The following is a 22,541-nucleotide window of genomic DNA, read 5'->3' as shown; positions in this document are numbered from 1 at the left end:
CAAAAAGTGTTTATGGTGGCAAATTTCAAAACATATTTAGGCCTACGTTCTCAGGAACTCGTGAAGTCATTTCAGTGGTCTTCTTCAGTAGAATAATTATCGATAATAAACATGCTAGTTTTCTGAAGTGCATGAGCTCAACAGTTGGTTATGACAATACAGTTTGTGTTTTTCAAGGCAGCAGTTAGTTTGCCATCTATCTTTGTCTTTGTATGAACTGAGAACAGACAGGTTACACTGCTAATATTGACAGCCCTGTATTCTGTTTACGTATCATAAGTACCTTTTGGACTAAGCTGGACTGAGTTGGACTGAGTTGGAAAGCAAGTCTTTTGGGGAGGGGGGTGTATTCTGGGAGTTGCAGTATAAACATAATTTCCCCAACCACTAGACTGAGGTGACAATGGACTTGCCAACAGCCACCTGGTGCAGCTAAAATACAATCTGAGATTACTTTTCCAGTTCATCCCAGACAGCAGAGCATTCCATGTTTCTCTTGGGTATTTATTTAGCATGGTTTTGGGCACGCACTGTTATAGTGAGCGAATTCAAGACTGCAGCTGTAGATCTTATCAATAATTTTGGCAGCGCCTGGATTTCATGCAGCTTGAGTCATCAATCTGAGTTCATTTGAAACATTTTTAGCATACCATGCCATTTTGAGATACATGCATTTCAGTCTGCTTTGACAAACAGACAAACAGAAAAAGAAACAGCTCACAATTTCATCTCTACATTTTGCCTTTGCAATAGAGAAAGGGAGTAGCTGAAATTGGCTTTTACGTCAAGACAAACGCAGTGGATTATTCACCAAAACAAAGTAAAACATTTTTGCTTCTGTGTCATGTAAGGAAAATGAAAACGTGGACCTGTTCTTTCATTTGGATTTTATCGAATCATTGAGTTGTTGAGTATCTTTGGTTCCTTCTACACTGCCATATAATTCAGATTATCAGATAATCCACATTATCTGATTTGAACTGGATTATGTGAGTCTACACTGCTTTATAATTCAGTTCAAATAAGCTAATCTGGATTTTATATGGCAGTGTACAAAGGACTTATGTCATATCTAAACTGCCATGTAATCCAGATTATCAATGCAGTTAATTCACAACCGAGAATAAAGCCATGCTTTTCAGTTCTCAGGATCACTCTTTGTCTCTTTTCCTCAAACCTTCTCCCTGCCATTTCATTATCTGCTTTGAACTTTATATGAGTATACACTTCCTTATAATCCAGTTCAAATTGGATAATCTGGATTTTATATGGCGGTGTAGAAGGGGCCTTAGGCTGTAGCTACACTTCTATATAATCCTGATTATCAAAGCAGACAATCCACATTATCTACTTTGAACTGGATTACATGAGTCTACACTGCTATATAATTAAAGTCATATAAAATTTAGATTTATACAGTGTAAATCCAGCCCTATATCCCAGGATCCAATCCCAGATTATCCCAGATTATCTGGCAATGTAGACTCATATAATCCAGTTCAAAGCAGATAATCTGGGAGCAAATCCTGGATATAGGGCAGTGTAGATCCAGCCTTAGAGCACTTCTAATCTCTCCCCTTAATGCAGGATGTTCAGTGCGGAACACAACTTCTTTGGATCTTTAATATTTAACTACAAATCAGCCAGTCTATAAAAAAGAGCTTTCTGACCTCTGATATCTAACCCAAACCTGTTATGATCCCATCACACCAGACAGTTTGTTTGAAACTTAATGCAGTTATGGTTTTGACTCGTCTCTGTCTCCTCTATATATGATGGAGATCTGGCAAAATCACAGTTTTCAACTTCAGTTTACATAAGAAGTGCGAACAAAGCAATGCTTGTGTCTTTGGGATTAAAGGCAATTATGGTTTGCCCCATCCCAAGAATATCCGGGAGGGCCTTTTCTTTGAGCCAGCCATTGTGGAAAGGGCAGAAATCACAGAAAGAAAGCAAATGATTTAGCTCTCTAGAGTTTGTTGTGCAAGAATAGGGCAGCTGCTTCCATTTGCCACATCTGGAAAGAGGCCACTAAACGCTCAGCAGGCAGCCATGTGCAATTCTTTGCTCCTCATATTCTAATGTCTGTGGGTGGAGATCCAGCCTTGCTATTGAACAGGAAAATATTTGAGCAGAAAATACATAACAGGAAACAGAATATTAAATGCTTGAGTCAGCCTCAATTCTATATATTCTAGTGCCAACTAGTGGCACTATCCACCAAGTCACCAAGTCCTGGGATCCATATGTTTCCACATTTCTACTGGCACCCTCCAGGAAAACATAAAAGCTATCTTCACTCTTTTACACATCATTTTGCTTTGTCAAGCACATACATTTTTGAGACCAGAGGCAACTATTTGGCCCTTACTTAAGCTGCCAAATACTATTAAGAAGTTTATGGTAAATGTTCAGTTGACATCATGTTATCATAAGGTAGGCATTTAGAAAAACAAGCTGCACTTCAGTGCTCTTTAGAATAGATTCCAATACAGGGAATGGAATTTACTTCCATCTTTTCCAAATTTAATTGCTGGGGGAAATGTCTTGCAAATTGCAACCAGAAATGTTCACACGTATTTTACTTTCTGTGTCTCTGAGATGAATTATTTCAAGAGTCTCACTGCCTGCTGAAGTTCTACTGCAACACTCATTTCATTTTTATTCCACCAAATAAATGAGAAAGACTTGTGAGCAGTCACAATATATGAAGCAACAGCAAAAAACCAATAAGATAATCATTGCATAATTAGGACATCACCAGAAACAGGGGTATCTCAAGATCAGAATGGCAGCAAAGGTGGGTATGTTTGGCTGTAGAATGCCAAAGTGTGAGGTGTTTAGGCAAAATATGGTGGTCAAGGGGAAATGAACTGACAAAATCAAAGCCGTCCACCATCAATATATCAATGGTGACATTAGGAATAATTGAATAAACACTGATTACCCATTTAGATGTAGAAAATGTGGCTTGTACCCACAAACAAGTCTTCTAGCCACCCATTTTTATAAATATGTGTAGACTGGCTTCTACATGTGTACAGGGATTTGTAATGTGACTCTGTGAAAAGGAATAGCCAACAGGTGAGAGATGCTAGGGATAGCACTATACCTACCTGACCAAGCAACATCAAAGTGTGGTCAAAATGGCAAAAGTTATTTATGAAGAAAAACATACCAGCTATGTGAGGCTGCGTTTGCCCTCCTCCAATCTGCTGGGACTTGTCCCAGTCTCCAAGGACCCTCAAAGATTATTGCCAGTGGTTCCAAAATGACTTCCAGTAGTTCCTTCAATACTCAGTTGATCTGGTCTTGGGGACTTAAATTTGTTTAGAGTGGCCAAGTATTCCTGGTTGACTTGTTTCCCTATTTGAGGTTGGATTTCCCCTAATCCTTCATCAACTTCATTTTGCTGAGTTTGAGGACAGCTTTCTTTTTTGTGAGAAGACTGAGGCAAAGAAGGCATTAAGTAGTTCTGCCTTTTTCCTATCCCCTGTCAGCATTACCCCCATCTTCTCCTCACAGAGGCCCTATGTAGTGAAATCTACCTTTAAGGCGACCAGGCCGAGGCCTGAAGGACAGTGGCTGTCATCTTGTAAGACAGGCAGAAGCAGGAGGAGGAGTCAAGCCGACTCCTGATTGGTGAGAGCAATTAGGGGAGGAGTCGGTTGAGAGAGGGAAAGAGGCTGTCAGTTTTGGACAGAGAGAGAAGTGTCTTGACATCAGACACAGAGGGATGGGATTTTAGGAGAGGAAGCTAAAGTGGGAGTCTGACAGGGAAAGAAAGCTTGGAAGTGAGCCTTAAGGATAGGGAATAAGATTGAGACAAAGGCTAGGGTTTTTACTGTGTTGAGAGGACCAGTTAAAGAGAGTTTTGTCTGCTTAGACTTAGGAGAAGTTTAAGAGAGAGCTTATTGCCCTGCGTGTGAGACAGATAGGGGTCTGTTCTCTAGTAGATACTGTTTCTAAGAATAGAACGGTGTGTTTAAGGAAACTCACAGTTAATAAAAGCTTTATTGTCAGTAGAACTAAATGCTTAACCCAACCAAGTCTCTACAACTGAATTACGCTTCTGTACCACTCATTCTATGAGTTGCTATTTGTTTAAAGTTCAATAAACCTTTTCTAGTTCACTTTTAACTGGTGTCAGCTTCAGTCTGTCAGACCCTTTTAAAGTCCAGTCAACCAGTAAAAGAGTTACAGAAGAACCAAGGGCAAACACACCTTACCTACTACACACTCACACCTTTTGGTACCTCAGGCCAATAAAGCTGAGGTGGTGGCAGTCATATCTATCAAAAGCATCGGTCATTGATATATTTAACCTATGGTCAGCTGCTAATTACGTTACACCCTATCACCTCCTTGTTCTTCTTTTTTCTACCAACATAAGGAAAGAAACTCTTTTTATTGTTTTAATGTCCCTGGCAAGCCCGAACGCATTTTGCTCTTTAGCCTTGCGAACCTTTTCCCTGCAGAAGTTGGTTATTTATTTGAATTCTTCTTTGGTGATTTCTGTTTTGTCTTCTGTAGCTACTACAGAAGCTATGGCCCTTCATGGGGCTGAGTCCGAAAGCCAGTATTGTCACATTCTTCACTGGATTGAGTCCAGAAGCACTGGTTTGAAGAGAGCGATAATACCAGCTTTTGGACTTGGCCCATGAAGAGCCATAGCAGCCAGAGAAACGGCTGAACATTTCTACAGTTGTCATGTGATGTGGAGAAATTGGATTATTCCTGCACTAGATAGGTTGTGTAAAGTAATACCAACACATTTTCCCCATGTGTAATACTCACATACCCTTTTTCTGAAAAAGGGGCATAAAATGTGACTATTTAGTGCTGAAATACAGTAGTTTGGCAGTGAAGTCCATGTTTTGGCGAGGGGCCTAATTTCAGATTGTTATTATTTTCTTGATTTCCTATTATATGAATTTATGGAAATGTATAACTGCAGCTACTTCTCAAACATGCCTTTCTAATACTCAAAAGTGTCCTCGCCATTCAAAACTACATTTCTCAGAATTCTGCAGGCAGCAGAAATGCAAGGTTGCCCACTTTAAAGCCCTGATGTGATATTGTGGTACATCTGCTGTTCCTCTTGGTACTTTTTGTTTAACTCCAACTCATGGCATTTCCAGCCTGATATCTTAAGTCTGTTGTTGTTGTGTGCCTATTGTGGCGTTTTCTTAGAAGGCTTATTCAAATTTAACATTGCCTTCCTCAGAGGCTGAGATACTGGTACTTGTTCAACACTACCCAGTTGGTTTCCATGGCTGGATGAGGATTGAATCCTAGGCCAAGATTTAACTATTACATCATGATGTTTAAGTCTATTATAACTTTCTATAAACAGTGGCCTAATCTAATTGATGGTCTCAACTACAGTAGATCCACTGAATCAGTGAGCTTTGTAGCTTACTATATAGCAGTTAATTCAATTAATCTACTGTATTTAGAACTGCCAACTGGATTTGTGCTCATTAATTTTATCCTTGCAATAGGTCTGGAATAAAAAAGTCAGAATTCTGGAATCTATTCATCACCTCTTTACTTTTGATTTTAAAACAACAATCACAATTCTTGTATCTGTATCCTTTTCTGTGTTTGGACTCTTAAGTATCCCATGTGGTATCATCCAGCACAAGAAGAAAAATGACAAGATTTTCAAATGTATAATACTTTTGGGAGGTGCAGTTAGAGGAGGAGCCAAAAAGGAGAAAGAGCCCAAAGCAGACCAATGGGACTGTGTTCTTTTTCAGTGACCACAAGATGATCTGTTGGAAATGGCAAAACCAATAAGAGACAATAAAATGGGGGTATTTTAGTGTCTTTGCACTTTATTTTTTATCTTTAACTAGCCGTCCCCTGTCACACCTTGCTGTGACCCAGTCTGGTGATCTGGAAAATAAAGTAATGAGAAAGTGTTCATTTCTAATATAAGTAATTTCTTTATGCTTGTAGGTAAACAGTATTTCTTATTGTTTCTTTGTCAGTGTTGATGTGGAGATTGTCTGGTTTGCCTACTCTGGAATATGCAACATATCATAGTCCTTCTTTAGGGGTCCCTTTCAAATCTATGATGCGATATCTCTCTCTGTGTGTGAATCATATCTATCTATGTCTATGGCTGGATGGCTCTTTGTCAGGAGGGCTCTGATTACATTTTCTTGCCCTGGTGAAGAGAGTTGGACTGGATGGCCTTAAGTATTTTCTGTTGGTCATGGGGTTTCTGTGTGGGAAATTTGCCCCAATTCTGTTGTTTGTGGGATTCAGAATGCTCTTTGATTGTAGGTGAACTATAAATCCCAGTAACTACAAATCCCAAATGTCAAGGTCTATTTTCCCCAAACTCCATCTGTATTCATATTTGGGCATATGGAATATTTGTGCCAAGTTTGGTCCAGATCCATCATTGTTTGAGTCCATAGTGCTCTCTGGATGTAGGTGAACTACAACTCCCAAACTCAAGGTCAATGCCCACCAAACCCTTCTAGCATTTTCTGTTGGTCATGGGAGTCCGGTATGCCACGTTTGGTTCAATGCCTTAATTGGTGGAGTTCAGAATGCTCTTTGATTGTAGGTGAACTATGAACCCCAGCAACCACAACTCCCAAATGATAAAATCAATTTTTTTTAGTGAAGGACATACATTGGGTTGTTAGGTGTATACTGTCCAAATTTGGTGTCAATTGGCCCACTGGTTTTTGAGTTCTGTTAATCCCACAAATGAACATTACATTTTTATTTATATAGATTGGTGGATTCAACTTGTGCTTTTAAAAAAATAAATAAAAATTAAGTAAAAAAATTGAAATACTTTACATCCCAATAGTCATTTTTCCAAACAGATTATACAAAAATCATTTGACATACCATATGCCCGGTGTTTATGCTACATTCAGAAGCAAATGCTACCTGAAACTTTAGCCACACATGTTAAAATTAGCTTTAAAATTGAAGAATTTAGAGGGAGGATTGTTTGAGTACTATCTGCTCATCATGATTATGTTATTGAAAATTAGATCCAAAATTATGAATTGTGAGAGGTGGATCCATTGGTACATGCAGTATGCCTGCACTACCTTTTCCATTTTGTCTTGTAATCATCTTTCATGAATAATCTTTCATGTATATGTTTATACGACATTGAATTTTGCCTTTGTGAGGTTACCCTGAGTCCCCTTCAGGGTGAGAAGAGCGGGATACAAGTGTGTTAAATAAATAAAATAAATTTCCTTAGAATGTTGTCTCATCACACCTCAGAGTTCAGGAAAGATTCCCCAATTATTATTCTCTTCACAATACATTGGGAGATTCTGGGAGATACACAATGGGTTGGAATAAGAACCCCTGGGTCCTTTTTCCTGTTTCACCTAATATAATCTGGGTTATCTTTGGGAACACTTCTTTCTCTATGCCCCATAACCAGACCCACCCCTATGACACCCATTGAAACAGCCAGCAACTTTTGTTCTCCCAGTTCAAAAATTCATTTTAACTCATTCTCACTTGCTCCACCACATTGCTTTCCGATTGTGCTCCTTTTGGGGGTGATCCAATAAAAAACACACTCTTCAAAATAATTCAATGACACTTTATTAAATTTACTCACCACAACAAAGACCAACCAGCACTGATGTCAGACTGAGTGCTGGACCAACCAGAGAGTGGGTTCTAGCTGAACCAATCAGGAGCTGGCATGGGAGTCTTGAAAGCTGTCAAAATATAATAAATATGTGATGTATTCAGTATTGCAGTATGTCAGTTCTTTTGATTGCTATTTCCTCTGATTTTGTTGATTTTGCCTTCAACTCATCTGTGTCTCATCTGGTATTCTGGGAAGCTAGACATGCTGGGTTCTGAACTTGCATTTCATGCAGAAGGTGAAATTCACATAACAATTATATCAGAGAATTTATCATCACAATTTACTTTCTAACATTTGACCTTTTAGTCTGGTTTTTAAATGCCATTTGGACAAAGGATGATGGATTTGTTGACCCTTTTGGGAAATATTTTGAAACTGTTGACCTCTAGAACTCTAACAGGTCAGAAGACAGAAAACTATACTGGACGGAAAGACTAGTGTAATCCTGTCTGTTCTAGCTGCTTAAACCATTTGGCTACTTAAGACATGTCTATTTCAACACTTACACATATCTCTTTGCTTTAAGCTTATAAACAGTGACATTACACAACTCAGTTCATCCAAGTGAAGCATTAATAAAACATTTTTGCCCCATTTATCTCTGAGAGCCAAATGCCATTTTAAGTGTCTGAAGTTAAAAATATCCATCATCTCAGATTAAGCTCAGGTCAGTCTACGCATAGCAAACACAATGGCCCGAGACACTTGCCTTCAAATGTAAGATAGGTTTGAGTGAACTGATCTTTCTTATCTATTGGATATTTTTTTGTCTCACATTATATTTTAAAATTTTTGATTTTTTTTTTGTCGTGTCAGGAGCATCCTGTTGTGAGAGAATTGGCCGTCTGCAAGGACGTTGCCCAGGGGACGCCTGGATGATTTTGATGTTTTATCATCCTTGTGGGAGGCTTCTCTCATGTCCCCGCATGGGGAGTTGGAGCTGATAGAGGGAGCTCATCCACCTCTCCCCGGATTCGAACCTGCGACCTGTCGGTATTCAGTCCTGCTGGCACAGGGCTTTAAATCACGGCGCCAAATTGTTATTTTTGAAATAATAATAAGTTTGCTCTACTAAGGTCAATAATAAGATTATTCCTCCTCTTAGATGTACAGTCTATAATATTGCTTTTCAGGCTATCTATTGTGGGGACAATAAATTATTTCTTCCTGTTCCAAAGTGACATTTTAATGTCCACTGACTGTAACTGTTTTATTTTCTCCTGGAAAGTCACTGGAACCCAGCAACTGATGTCTTGCTAACCAACACTCATCCATTGACCACTGCTTTGAGTGACATTGATCAAAAAAAAATCACAAGTTAAGAAGAAGAAAAAGGTTTGAAGGAAAGACAGAAAAAAAGCAAATCCAGGTGATAGTTTTTCATTAAAAGGTTCTAATGAAACTTACTATTTAGCAATTGAATTGGGGGGGGGGGTCTATCCAAGATGGGACAGACAATTGGATTTAAGATGAGGGAACAAAATATAGCTTTCTGCCATTGTTCTTTCTCTTGTTGAAAAACTGAGTTTATTTATTTATTTATTTACGTCATTTTTATCCCGCCCTTTTCAGCCTGAAGACAACTCAGGGCAGCGTACAGACTGGCAACAATTGGATGCCATAACATACATACATATATCAGTTAAACAATTAAATCACATCATAAAATCCATGTAAAAACCATTAAAACTATAAAAATTCATGTCTTTTTGTTCCTTGTTCCTTGTCTAGATTTCACTCTTGGGAAGTTGTGGGTGGGAGGTTTTATAATAAGCCCATTCAACCTGGCAGACAGTAGAAATCAGAGCAGGTCACCTTTGGAGTAGGGCCGTAACCAGGATTTTGTTTCAGGGGGGGCTGAGTTTGGTTCGGGGGGGGGGGGGGGCTGAGTCTGAGTGAAAGAGGGTCTACCCTAGCAAACCTTTTGTATTGTTACCCCAATACCTCCATGCATATGGGATATATTGAGCCTGGTGATCAGATCATGATATGAATAAACATAACAGTTTAAATAATGTACCAGTAAGATCTTCTCGTGGACCACCATGAGAATTTGGGGGGGGGGGGGGATGAAGCCCCCCAACCCCCCCCCCCCCCCCGGCTACATGCCTGCTTTGGAGAAAAAATGGGAAATCTTAAACATCAAATGTATGGATATGACTGCTTTGTTCTGTAAGGTCCTCATGCAAAGCATGTGATTTACCTAAGAATATAAGTATAGTTTTGTCCTGGTATAAGAAGTGAGATGAGTTAAAACTTTTTTCTCCTCACTGCATGCCACTGCGAAGCAATGGTGAGGGGAAGGAGGAGTTGGTGTCTTAGAAAATATGTGCATTTCTGCAGGTTGGTTTTTCCTTGTATTTCTGTAAATTACACAGCTTCGGAAAATATAGTATCCTTGACATCTACAGCCATCCCTTCTTTGTTTGCTGAGATTGCTTTGTGCCCTCTTGCAGAGGCAAACAGAGTAGGGCAGGAGGAAGAATGTTATTTGTGCAAGCATAACTCTCATCCTGAACCATTTCCCCCATTTATATAATATTCCCAAGAGTGGGCTACACAACTGCTTGGCTGGCTTTCAGGAAGACGGTTGTACTGGGAAGTAGACTTCCCTGCAGTGACTTTCCTAGTGCACCATCTTATCCAGAACAGTGGTAGCATGGGAGGGAATGGTAACGTGCCACACAGAAAACAAATTAAAAAATGTACAGCCCTTGAGCTGCAGGATGTCTGGATGTGGTTTATAGAGCCTTTGATGACTGCCTGAATGCCAGCTGTCTTTGTGCCTTTCCAGCGCTCAGCTGGAAATGCATAAATAGGCTGTTGAAGTGATGGGAAGAAGACAATATCTATATCAATCTTTATCTAGAGCAGTGGTTCTCAACCTGTGGGTCCCCAGATGTTTTGACCTTCAACTCCCAGAAATCCTAAAAGCTGGTAAACTGGTTGGGATTTCTGGGAGTTGTAAGCCAAAACATCTGGGGACCCATAAGTTGAGAACCACTGATCTAGAGCCACACAACTATCAAATTCTTATGAGCAAGTCACTATCTGCCTTGTCTGATGGCAGAAGACCAGCTAAGGCTTCTCTTATGGTCATATGTGGGGAAGTGATGCACTGAAACAGAACTATTTCTCATAGAAAAATGGAGACATAATTAAAACCAGTCGGTGTGGTAGTTTATGCATATTGACTCCATGAACACAGGTGGACTATGTGATAAGAAGAGATGGAAATGTTAACTTCATCAGCTTCCATTTCCCCTTATTTTTTATTTATTGTAGTAATCATCATCATCACTATAATTTTATTTTTTTACCTGCCTCTCCTTGCAGCTTGAGGTGGGTTACAACATAGCTAAAACGCATAATCATTGTAAACATTCTACAAAATACACATATTAAAATATATTTCTATAAAATACATATTAATATGCATTGAACAAAGACTAAAACACAAGACGTGAGTTTAAAATTCATGATTAAAGCTGATTGGGTAGGCTTGCCGGAAGAGATTGTCTTCTGCTGTGTTTTAAATTCCAACAGTTAATTTAACTGTTGGAGCTCTTCTGGCAGGTTGTTCCACAGTCATGGGGCAATCAATGAAAAGGTCCTCTGGGTGACAGTCGCCCATCAGACATATGATGATGATGTTGATGTTACACCAAGTACCTAGGTTTAAAATAATGCCTCATAAGTAATTATGTCAACCTGTAATATAACATAGTTTGTGGGTCACTATGGGTATTTTTAACAATAGGCAGCACCATTATTTTTTATGTCACTTACAAAAATGTTTATTTTTATGTGGTGAATCATCTTTGGAGATTTGAAGCTATTTTTACATTTGCATGTTTCTTAAAAAAAAAAAGAGAGAGAAAATAACCCCAAACTTAATGTGTTACTAACATGGTAACTCAGTGTAAACACATTATTGGGGTAGAGGGGGGCAGGAGGCTAATAAGCCACAAATTCCTTTAAAAAATATCATTCCAAGTGTTGGCAAGGAGTCTCACTTTTCAAGTGCTACAAAACCAACTGAACTCAAGCCTTGCTGCCCCCTACTTTCTTAGAGGAAAGCAATTATGCTTGTATTCTTCCTTATTTGTATGCTCACTGCAAGGGAATTTAATTATGTTGGCTCCTGACTGCCTGGGGAAACAAGTATTACAAAGGCTTGGTGGGAACATCATGTTTTCTCAAAGGGAGCTGCTGGCTGGCATCCTAGCTTTCCCATAACAGGGAAACTTGTGTGGGCCATGCCATTACAGGAGCTGGGAGGTCCTCTCATGCAGCATTCTTTTGTGATGAAATGTCAGTTCCCCCCTTTTCTTTGGCATTTGCTTAAAATTTTTTAGTAATCCCTTGATGCAGAAAACCATCCAATGGTTAGAGCAAAAATAGCCTATTTACCCTTCCATGAAAAACAAATGAAAAAACTTGTTATTTTTTTATCACCAGCACTTTTTGGAGGACAGAATGGAATGCACCATTTTCCCCCCAAAACTCTATCAATTTATTATTTTCATAGTTGTTGTCTAAAGGCTGGAGCAATTCAACTGCAATGTCTAATCAGCTACCACAATTGTACGTGCAGTGGCATGGCACCTAACATAAATCAGTAAAGGGAGAAAAGATCAAGAATGGAAATGGTTTATCTTTAAAGTATTGGTTCTTTACATGCCTCAAACCCTACTGGGGCCGCGGGTTTCCAGGGTTTCCATAACAGTATTTAATTCCCAGGGTTTCCATTATGGTATTTAATTCAAATTCAGGCCCTGAACAGATCTCGGGAAAGTTAAGTTTTTGAGTATAACTAACTGAATTGTCCAGCTAGTATTTTTTTTCATATTCTTTGACATTTCATAGATGAAAACTGGGACATGTATGGCCAAGCAACATCACATGGTCAAGGTGACAAAAATTAATGAGGGGAAGCTCAAATTCAGATAAGCTGAACTGGAAAGAGCAATATTTCACCCCTATCTCTTTTAAAATCCCTGATGAGTTAACTTAATGCAAACTACTTTGGGACTACAGATGGGGGACAAAGAGTTAAACCTTCTGTGCACAGAATATCAGTCCCAATCGAGCAGTTGCTATTTGCCAGGGGGAAAAAATACAAAGCACAAGCCATATGTTTATGAAGCGCAAATCATGTGATTAGTGCAACTTGTGCTTTGATTCTCACTCTCCAGAATATGGGTAAGCTGTACATTGGTCAAAAAGTCCTTCCTCATCTAATATCAAGGAGCAGTAGTATCCCTCATACAGGTGGATAAAGGGCAAATTAACCAAGAAACCTGAAATTCAGGTGAACTTTTACTGAACAACATAAAAGGCAATAAATAAGAATTTATTGCCACATTTATTGTTTAATGCTAGGCACTAAAACTCATCTTATTACTCGCCAAAGATTTCAGGCCCCCTCACACCATACAATTATTGCACGAAGGTTCGACTTTAATTGCCCTGGCAGTACCCTATGGAGTCCCGAGGTCTGAAGTTTTAAGGTCCCCTGACTGAGAATTTCAAATATCCCCTCCTTGAACTGTAAATTCTAGGATTCCATAGGATTAGCCATGGCAGTAAAAGTGCAATCATAATGTTATGATTGCATAATCTGAAAGAGCCATTTGACACATTTTCTTTTGCAGGATCAAAGACAGTAGAAGAAGTGAGCCACAGAATTCCTTTGGTGTTTCCAAATGGAGTGCTCCTGACTTCAAAATGAGCCTGCTGAAGGAAATTATTATTTTATTTTATTTCAAGCAAAAGACTTGCCACATCATGAAAGTGGTTACTTCATCTGTGTCAACTAGGTATTTTGAAAATGTTGGGAAGGCTGGTGGGATTAATAAGAATGTTGGTCTTGTGACAAAATAGGATGGACACTATGCATTCTGAACAGAATGTGTGATGTGAGCCTGGCTATCACTGGCCTGATATAAAATGTTGTTGTGGTGTAGTGGTCTCAGAACTAGAATACTAGAGTTTAAATCCCCATTTGGCCATGGAGATGCACTGGGTATCCTTGAACAATTCACACAATCTCAGCATTAGATGAAGGCAGTGGCAATCTTACTGATAAAACCTGAGGATTGGATCACCATTAAGTCAACTTGGGCTCATACAACAAGAACAGAATTCTGGAGTCAAAACAATTGCACAGTTAGTTCTCTGTTTGCTCAAGGATTGAAAGAGAATTGCAATTCTGGGGATGAGAAATGGGTGGGAAGAGAGGATACACTGGCCCAGAACAATGCATTATTTTATTTATTTATTTATTTATTTATTTATTTATTTATTATTCAAACTTATATGCCGCCACACCCCTGGGGCTCGGAGCGGCTTACAAGAACAGGCTAAAATCTAACACAATTTTAAAACAATTTAAAACAATTTAAAAACAGCAATATCAAAGATCAAAGGCCTGTTGAAACAGATATGTCTTACATGCCCTGCAGAAAGCTGATAGGTCCCGCAAGGCATGGACTTCAGGTGGCAAAGTATTCCAGAGTGATGGCACCACTGCTGTAAAGGCTCTGCGTCTGGTTGCTGTTAGACGCAAGGTCTTGACACTGGGAATTTCCAATAAATCTTGGTCCTTAGAATGGAGGGATCTCTGGGGTTGGTAGGGGGTGAGGTGGTCCCTCAGGTACATCGGCCCCAGACCATGCAAGGCCTTAAAGGTAAGTACCATCACTTTGAAAGTGATCCGGTGCTCAATTGGTAACAAATGCAGCTGTAGTAAGATTGGTGTTATGTGGCATCTCATCGGAATTCCCGCAAGAAGCCGAGCAGCTGCATTTTGTAGTGAGATCTTGTCTGCAAAATAGCTCTGAAACACCTCAGCTGAAGGGGCCTGATCACCGCTCTTTGGGACGGTAGGGACCATAGTTAAAGATCGAATTATCTTGAACAATTTTGCCGGGCATGAGCTAGCAGACGCTATCAAAGAGGCATAATATACTCACTTTGCTTCAGTGATACCATGCTCATATCCTTAAATGCCTCATAAGCTGATCTCGATGCTCCGCCATGGAGTTCTCGCCACACGCCCTCTAGCCGTCTCTTTTCCTGCTTCATCAGTCGAAGTTCCTCGGTGAACCAAGGAGACCAATTTCGGTGGGGTCGGAGAGGGAGTCTAGGGGCGATCTTGTCGAGTGCATTGGATAGCCTGATGTTCCATGTGTCCACCTGCACATCGATCGAGTCCCTGGCAGGCTCCAGATCCCTCAGAGCATTCCAGAACCTATTGGGTTCCATAAGTCTCCTTGAGTGAGCCCAAATCGGCTCGCCGCCCTTCCAGGGTGGGTAGGCATGCTCCAACCGGACTCTCAGAGCACAGTGATCCGACCATGGAACCTCTATAATAGAGGCTTGGGTCACTTGAATTATATGACAGAAGGAGCCAAAGGACTTCAATGTTATTGTATAAGCTATGTTTTGATCTTGAGTTTCTTATGTGTTAAGGGGAAGAATAGAATCAAATAAATAAGCAAATCAAAAGTACAAGAAAACTGTGAAGGTGATTCTTGGCGAAGGGAAAAATAAGTTTAATATGAGTACAGGGGGAAATAGCAGTCAAATGAAACTATACCTCAGTAACCAAAGCTTTTGAGAAGGAAGCTGTTTTTCATGAAGTCTTTGTATGCCCACCCAGACATCTTTTCCTTCTCTTTTTCTGTCTACCTGGAGGTTTTAGCAACATATGCAGCTGTCTACAGAAAACACTGCTTGAACTAGGAAAGAATAACATTATATTCTAGCCAATCTTACTGTAACTGTATCTGCTTGTTTACAATGGACAGAGTGAACAGTTGTTGCCTCCAGAATCCCTTACTGAGCATGAGTGAACAGAAAAACAAAGATAAAGATGGAAAGGAGATAACCTTGTCTCACCAGCTTCTCTTAAAGAAGTCTGTCCATGGAAATGAAAGTCATTTGGAGAATGGTGAAATAGAAACTTTCCCTTAATGAATTTTGAAATAAAGTTTCAAGTGGTTCAAAATGTTTTGTTTATTTATGCATCTGCCTGGCTGTTTAATTTCACATGTGCTTATTGCTGGCTTCAAATATAAAGTTCCTTTTTTGTGGTGTAGAAAGCTATTCCTATTCTTTCCATGTTATTTCTGCCTCTTGTATCAATGTTTCTGTTAAAGAAATCATGTGTAAGAACAGAACTATTAGCATACTGAATTGCAAGTAAAGTACAGCATATCCAGGCAGGTTATCTATTATGGGATTTTAAAAAAATCAACAACAAAACAAAACTAGAAGCTTTAAGAAATCCTTTGTTTGAGGATTTAATTTCTATCTTGCTACCAAATTGTCTCAAGTCTTCCCCTCTTTTCTTGGCTAACTGGAACTTCATTTCTGCTAAAAGCACTGGAAAGGACAGTTTGACCCCCAAGGAATCCATGAACAAAACTGTTTTGTTTGCCTTCACTGAATAAATATTAGCTGTTAGTCTTATCCATTATTGAATCTTTCAATGCTGTGCTAGTATCATGGCTGTGCCCTATGAACCAGTTTAATATGACTATGCAATGGAAACCTGCCACTGACAAAGGAGAACTCTCAGTCACTCTTTGAGATGTTTGAATATTGCATTTGTCTATAAAAATGCACCCCTAAAAAAACCAAAACTCTAAATCTAATTAATAATCACAGATTTAGTTGAATGTTTCAAAATGCTTATGCAAACTGGAACCACAAAATAAACAATACCTATTGGTTAACAGTATATTTGTGCAAATTGCTGGTTTCATGTAATCTTTCTCAGCTTTGCTTTTTTACCTCTGTCCATAATGATGATCTGCTGATAATGGTACCATACAAATTGCTTCTCAAAATAAGATTCCATATATCCAAAGTGACCATGGAGAGGGAGTGAAGTGGTCATGATACCAGCTTCTTCTGCAACATCACCATCTTTGTTCACCGCCCGTTTACAGCCACAAGTGGGAACAAGAGACCTTTATTGTATCTCTAGAAAACACAATGTAGCCCCGCGCTATGACCTTCTATTTATATCCAGTAGCAAAGTTGATGTGAGGCCCCGTCTTTTTTTTCTTCTGTAAAGACAGAATATTGCATTGGGAAAGTCATGATTGCTTTGAAACACAAAGGCACTAAAGTAACTGGCAAGTGGTGGGTTTTATGATTTTTCAATAATGTACAAATGTGTAGATGTTGCAAACAGTACTTAATATAGAATCATAGAGTTGGAAGAAAACTCATGGGCCACCCAGTCCAACCCCAAAAATTTACTTCCAGATGATGCTGGCAATCAGCTCTCATAATCCCCAACCACTGGTCACACTGGCTAGGGAATTGAGACTAAATTAATTAAAAATAATCTCAGAATCTCTGCCCTTTTAATATTTTAAACTGTTTGATGTTCCAACTCAGAGGTGGGGATTTTGTAGTACTCCAGAACTTATAAATTGTGTAGTGGTTTGAATACTGAACTTGGGTTCTGAGAGACATAGGTTCAAATGGGAAATCATAAGTGGAAACTCATCTGTGGAAGCCTCAAAGGAATACAGTACAAACCTCCTCAATAAATCTTGGCACAAAAACTCTAGGATAAAGCTGCTATACGCCACACTTAGCTTGAAGGGGGACTGCTGTAACAACCATATATTCTTGTGCTACAAGTCCCAACATTCCTCACCATAGGTGATGATGATCTGAAGGGTTGCAAGATCTCTCCACTTTCCTTCCGCCTTCCCACATTATAAGAAAAAAAGTACATAGATATAAACTTGCACATTTTTCTGCACAATGCCAGTGACAACATCTGTGTCAGATAGTCAAAAGCAATCCATATCAATTATGGGTTTAAGAAAGCTATTCAGACATATGCACTTGGTATAGGAAACATTTAAAATTAAGAAAATTCCAATGCCTAAAATAACATCAGTAGTGATTCTGAAAATACTAGCCTCATTAAAGGAGGTGGTATCAGTTCCATAACAGGAACTCGCTTTTAGAAATTGAGGCTTCCTAGTTATGGAAGATACATACTGAATACTATTATTTCAGAGGGTTTCAAAAAGGTGGACCCAATTTGAAATCACTCTATTTCTGCAACCACAAACTTATGAATGAAACTCTTACCACTTGAAAGGAAAGGAGATAAGAGATTCTCCCAGTGCATAAACAGCCCCTAGCCTCATTCATTCAGTCACAAAAGGGTGGAGTTATTTTTTAGATTTGTTTCTGGCTCAAAATGGCCTGTAAAACTACTTTTTGGGCTACACAACACTGTGATTAGGGACTCAGGACCCTTCTGCGACATTTATTTCTCCATAGTTTTCACTCTACTTGGGTCTAGGAATCAAGAAAAAGCAGAGATAAAGAGAGAGAGAGTGGGGCAGGTCCCCTTAATCTTTAGAGACATATTCAGAACACATGGCAGTTTGTGTGCAGACCTCTGGTTTTATAAAACAATTTAATGTCTCAGCCTGTGATTGAATCTGTATATGATGGAATAAATGATTAATGTACCAAAACAATGGTTAGTAAAACTTGGTAACACATCCATACCCCAGTTTCTCTACTATATTTAAACTGGATATATGAACCCATTATACCCTTGCAGGTGTTTATAGAAAGTCAGTCTTCACATTATCACCTACACTCTGCCATAGCTTTAACATGGTTTTACTTGGCTTAAAATCTTTTATTTCCATGGAAACATTTGTAACAAAGGGGGCTCAACTCTTAAGGATGTTTTTCACTGTGTAGTCTCCACCAAACCCACAAAGAGCCCCTGAAAAAGCTCCCTTTACCCAAGAAAAAGAGCTAGACTGGAATCAATGAGCATCAGGTATAAAATAGTTTTATTTAAAATGTAAAATATTTGCAAAATTGTGGTATAGTCAGAATAAAAAAAAAAATAACCCCTCACATAAGTAGGTACAAGATGCTACCAGCTTTGCGCAGTCATACCAAGAGAACAGGTATGTGAGATTGAAACAGCTGCATAGTAAAACTGCTGCACAGCAGCAAAATAGAAAACAGCATAGTTTATAAGGAGTCTCTTTATGTTGGCAGTTGCACAGAAACAGTTCTCTGGATGTTTGTATATCTGCCATATCAGAACAAAAAAGAGAAGCCCGTCTGCACATCACAGGCCAACATGTTCTCATTCTCTCCAGACCCAATGTCTCCTTAGGATGCACGCTGCCTGGTCACTGAATTCCTCACTGCCAGCTCCTGCTTGCTTTTTTCTAAGATCACCTCCTCTGGTTTCTGAGGAGCAAAGTCCTCTTTTGTCAAGGGGGGAGCAGGTCTCTTCTCTTCCTCCTCTTCCCCCTCATCTTCCAGCCTCCCTTCAGAGGTGAAAGGGCTGCAGACTGTCTCCACCAGGCCGATAACCACCCCAAAGAAGGTCAGGACACTCCCCAGCATGTACAGCTTGACCATTTTCCCATTGGGCTTCTGGCTCATCATCTCCTTGGCAAAGGGGATCAGCTCTTGCATCGTCTCCATGGCTCAGCTAGAGAGACAAGTGGGCAAGCCGTAATGGTAAAGACCTAGAGAACAAAACAAGGAGAAGCAGCACATGAGTGACAAGCTCAATGAAGGAAGCCCTTTCCAGGCTTTGAAGAAACACAACTGAAGCACTTTTAGTATAAAAACTCACCATATCAAACACTACAAAGTATTATCTCCACATAGTGGTATTGTACTCAGTCCTCCATGTTTGCTTAGGTTAGAGTGGACATGGGCAAACTCTGCCCCTCCTGTTGTTTTGGATTTCAGCTCCCACCATTCCTAACTGCCTCAGGCCCCTTCCTTTCCCCCCTCAGCCACTTAGCCCTATATCCCAGAATGCCAAGGCAGAAAAACCCACAATATCTGCTTTGAACAGGAATATCAGAGTCCACATTGCCCTATATCCCAGTCCAAAACTGACAATGTGGAATTTTATTCAGCTGTGTGGAAGGAGCCTGAGTATGGCTAGCTCAAGGCCATACAAAATGACAAAGATCTTATAGACAGGCTATTAAAGAAATGCCATCCCAAGGGTTCATCTCTGCACTGCAGGATTAATGCAGCCTGATGTCGTTTTAACTGCCATGTTATGGAATCCTGGGAATTGTAGTTGCACAAGGTCTTTGGCTCTCTGTAATTTTAAGTGCCTCACCAAACTGCAAATCCCAGGATTCAACTTCATTGACGCATGGCAGCCAAAGTGATGTCAACTGCATCAATTCCATGGTGTAGATAACTTGCAAAGCTTTTTTTTTGAAAACAGCCTTTTCTTCCTTAAATAAATAAATACACAATGGCCTTGTAATGTCTTCTAAGAAAGCCACATCCACAAGTCAAGCAGAGTCCATCTACATTGCAGAATGAAAGCAGTTTGACACCCCTTTGGGTGCCATGCATCAGTGCTTATGGAATCAAGGGAGTTGTAGAAGTAGATTTTCAGCCTTCTCTGCCAAATAATGCTGGTGAAAGCCACATCCTAAAGCCAAGAAGACCCCATCTACACTGCAGAATGAATACAGTTTGACGCCCCTTTAGCTGCTATGCCTCAGTGCTTATGGGAGTTGCAGAAATAGATTTTCAGCCTTCTCTGCCACTTCACCAAACTACAACTCCCATGATTCCATAGCGTTGAGCCAAGTAGCAGTAAAAAGTGAGCTCAAACTGCAATCAATCGTGCAAGCCTCCCTTGCAAAACCTGAGTTTAACCAAAGCCTTTCTACGAAATGCATACTCTGTCCAAAACAATGAGCATCACCGGATCTAAATTCTCCCAATTGCTCCCACTGATGGGTATTGATATTGAATAGTACGTACCAAAGAGCCACAGTCTGTCCGCCTGCCTGCCTGAATCGGGGGCTTTGGAGCGAGCGAGCGTGCGTTTCCCTTCCAAGCTTCTCCAAGGAAGAACTCGGCTTGGCTCAGCAGCGCCCTGCGTTGGAAAGCAAAGCAGACCCTTGGCCTCTTTATAGGCGCGCGCCGTGGCCAGAAGTCCCGCCTCCTTCGCCAGAGCCCGCGCGACCTTGCCTCTGGACCCGGGGACGCGCGGGGGGGGGGGGGGAGTCGGGGGGCTGACCAATGGGCCTGCCCCATGCGCCGAGCACGCTGCAGACACGCAGCCGCTCATTGGCCGCCGGACTCTTGGAGAGCGCTGGGGCTTGGAGACCCTTCTCCATTCATCAATAGCGTGCCTCGTCTCTCCCAAGGGGAGGGGTGTTTGTGTGCGGGAAGGCGACAGTCACGTAGCAGGCGTCGTGGACGCGTCCTCCGCTCGCCAAGGGTTGAGGGGTCAAGGAGGGCTGGGAGCAGGCGGGGGCCAACCTATGCCTCCTTCCAGAGTTTCAGCTGCCTGTCATTCTGCCCATCAAAAACTTGCCAGTGCAGTTTGACACCACTTTCTTTTGCCTCTAGACTCCTCTGCCAAAGAGTACTGGTGCCTCACCAAAGTACAACTCCCATTATTCCAGAGCATCCAGCCATCTGTCGGGGGTGCTTTGAATTTGATTTTCTTGCTTCTTGGCAGGAGGTTGGACTGGGTGGCCCATGAGGTCTCTTCAAACTTTAAAGAATCTAACATCAAATCTAAAATGCAGTTAAAGTACTGTCAAGCTATATTAATTCTACAGGGTATTCAGGCATGTGCAAACTTGGGCCCTCCACAAGGTACAGAATATTTTCAGAATTCAGGTGGCTTTCCAAATCCTATCAAGTCATGCCAACGAATTAGAGTATAATGTGTCGAAAGTTCAGTTTGGCAGAGCAAAGGTTGGATTCAGTTATTTATTTATTTCACATATTTGCAATATGTGAAATAATATAATATATATATCTATATAAATAAAAATGTAATGTTACTTTGTGGGATTAACGTAACTCAAAAACCACTGGATAAATTGACACCAAATTTGGACACAATACACCTGTCAGGCCACCGAGTGACCATCACTCATAAAAACACTGAAAAACACAGCAGAAAAGACTTTAAAAGCTAAAAAACAAATACATTACAACACATGCGCAAATCCACATATATATATATATATGCAAACACACATATACACAAATATATAAACACATATACATACACACACAAAACACATATACACAGACTGAGCCACAGCAATGCGTGGCAGGAGATGGCTAGTATATAAATAAAAATGTAATGTTTGTTTGTGGGATTAACATAACTCAAAAACCACTGGATGAATTGCTGCCAAATTTGGCCACAAGACACCTGCTAACCCAAGGAGTGACCATCACTCAAAAATTGATTTTGTTATTTGGGAGTTATCGTTGCTGGGATTTATAGTTCACCCACAACCAAAGAACATTCTGAACTCCACCAACAATGGAATTGAACCAGACTTGGCACATAGAACTCCCATGACCAACAGACAATACCGGAAGGGTTTGGTGGGCATTGACCTTGAGTTTGGGAGTTGTAGTTGACCTGTATCCAGAGGGCACTGTGGACTCAGACAATGCCCAAATGTGAACACTGGTAGAGTTTGGGAGAAACAAACCTTGACATTTGGGATTTGTAGTTACTGGGATTTATAGTTCACCTACAATCAAGGAGCATTCTGTACCCCACAAATGACAGAATTGGGTCAAACTTCCCACACAGAACCCCCATGACCAACAGAAAATATTTGAGGCCATCCAGTCTAACTCCCTTCACCAGGGCAAGAAAATGTAATCAAAGTCCTCCTGACAAAGAGTCATCCAGCCATAGATAGAAAGATGTGATTCACACACATACAGATATAGTATAGATTTGAAGGGGCCCCCTAAAGAAAGACAATTATATGTTGCATGTTCCAAAGATAGACGCTTTTGAACTGTGGCGCTGAAGGAAAATGCCTTTGACCATTAGAAGATC

The 22,541-nt window shown here is 40.3% G+C and overlaps 1 protein-coding gene across 1 annotated transcript; it reads right to left on the bottom strand.

Annotated features, from left to right (window-relative positions):
• Nucleotides 1-18,487: 18,487 nt before the first annotated feature.
• On the bottom strand, nt 18,488-20,628 carry G0S2 (G0/G1 switch 2). The gene is made up of 2 exons (XM_060772830.2): nt 20,477-20,628; nt 18,488-19,200 (listed from the first exon to the last, which is right to left on the bottom strand). The coding sequence occupies exon 2, from the start codon at nt 19,154-19,156 to the stop codon at nt 18,836-18,838; it is 321 nt and encodes a 106-aa protein (XP_060628813.2). The 5' UTR covers nt 19,157-19,200; nt 20,477-20,628; the 3' UTR covers nt 18,488-18,835.
• Nucleotides 20,629-22,541: the final 1,913 nt, after the last annotated feature.

Source organism: Anolis sagrei, chromosome 4, assembly GCF_037176765.1.
Source record: "Anolis sagrei isolate rAnoSag1 chromosome 4, rAnoSag1.mat, whole genome shotgun sequence".
NCBI lineage: Eukaryota > Metazoa > Chordata > Lepidosauria > Squamata > Dactyloidae > Anolis > Anolis sagrei.
This window is presented reverse-complemented; position numbering and strand designations above follow the sequence as displayed.

Coding starts and splice junctions, on each gene's coding strand:
- G0S2 (XM_060772830.2), bottom strand. CDS start 19,156: ATGGAGACGATGCAAGAGCTGATCCCCTTTGCCAAGGAGATGATGAGC.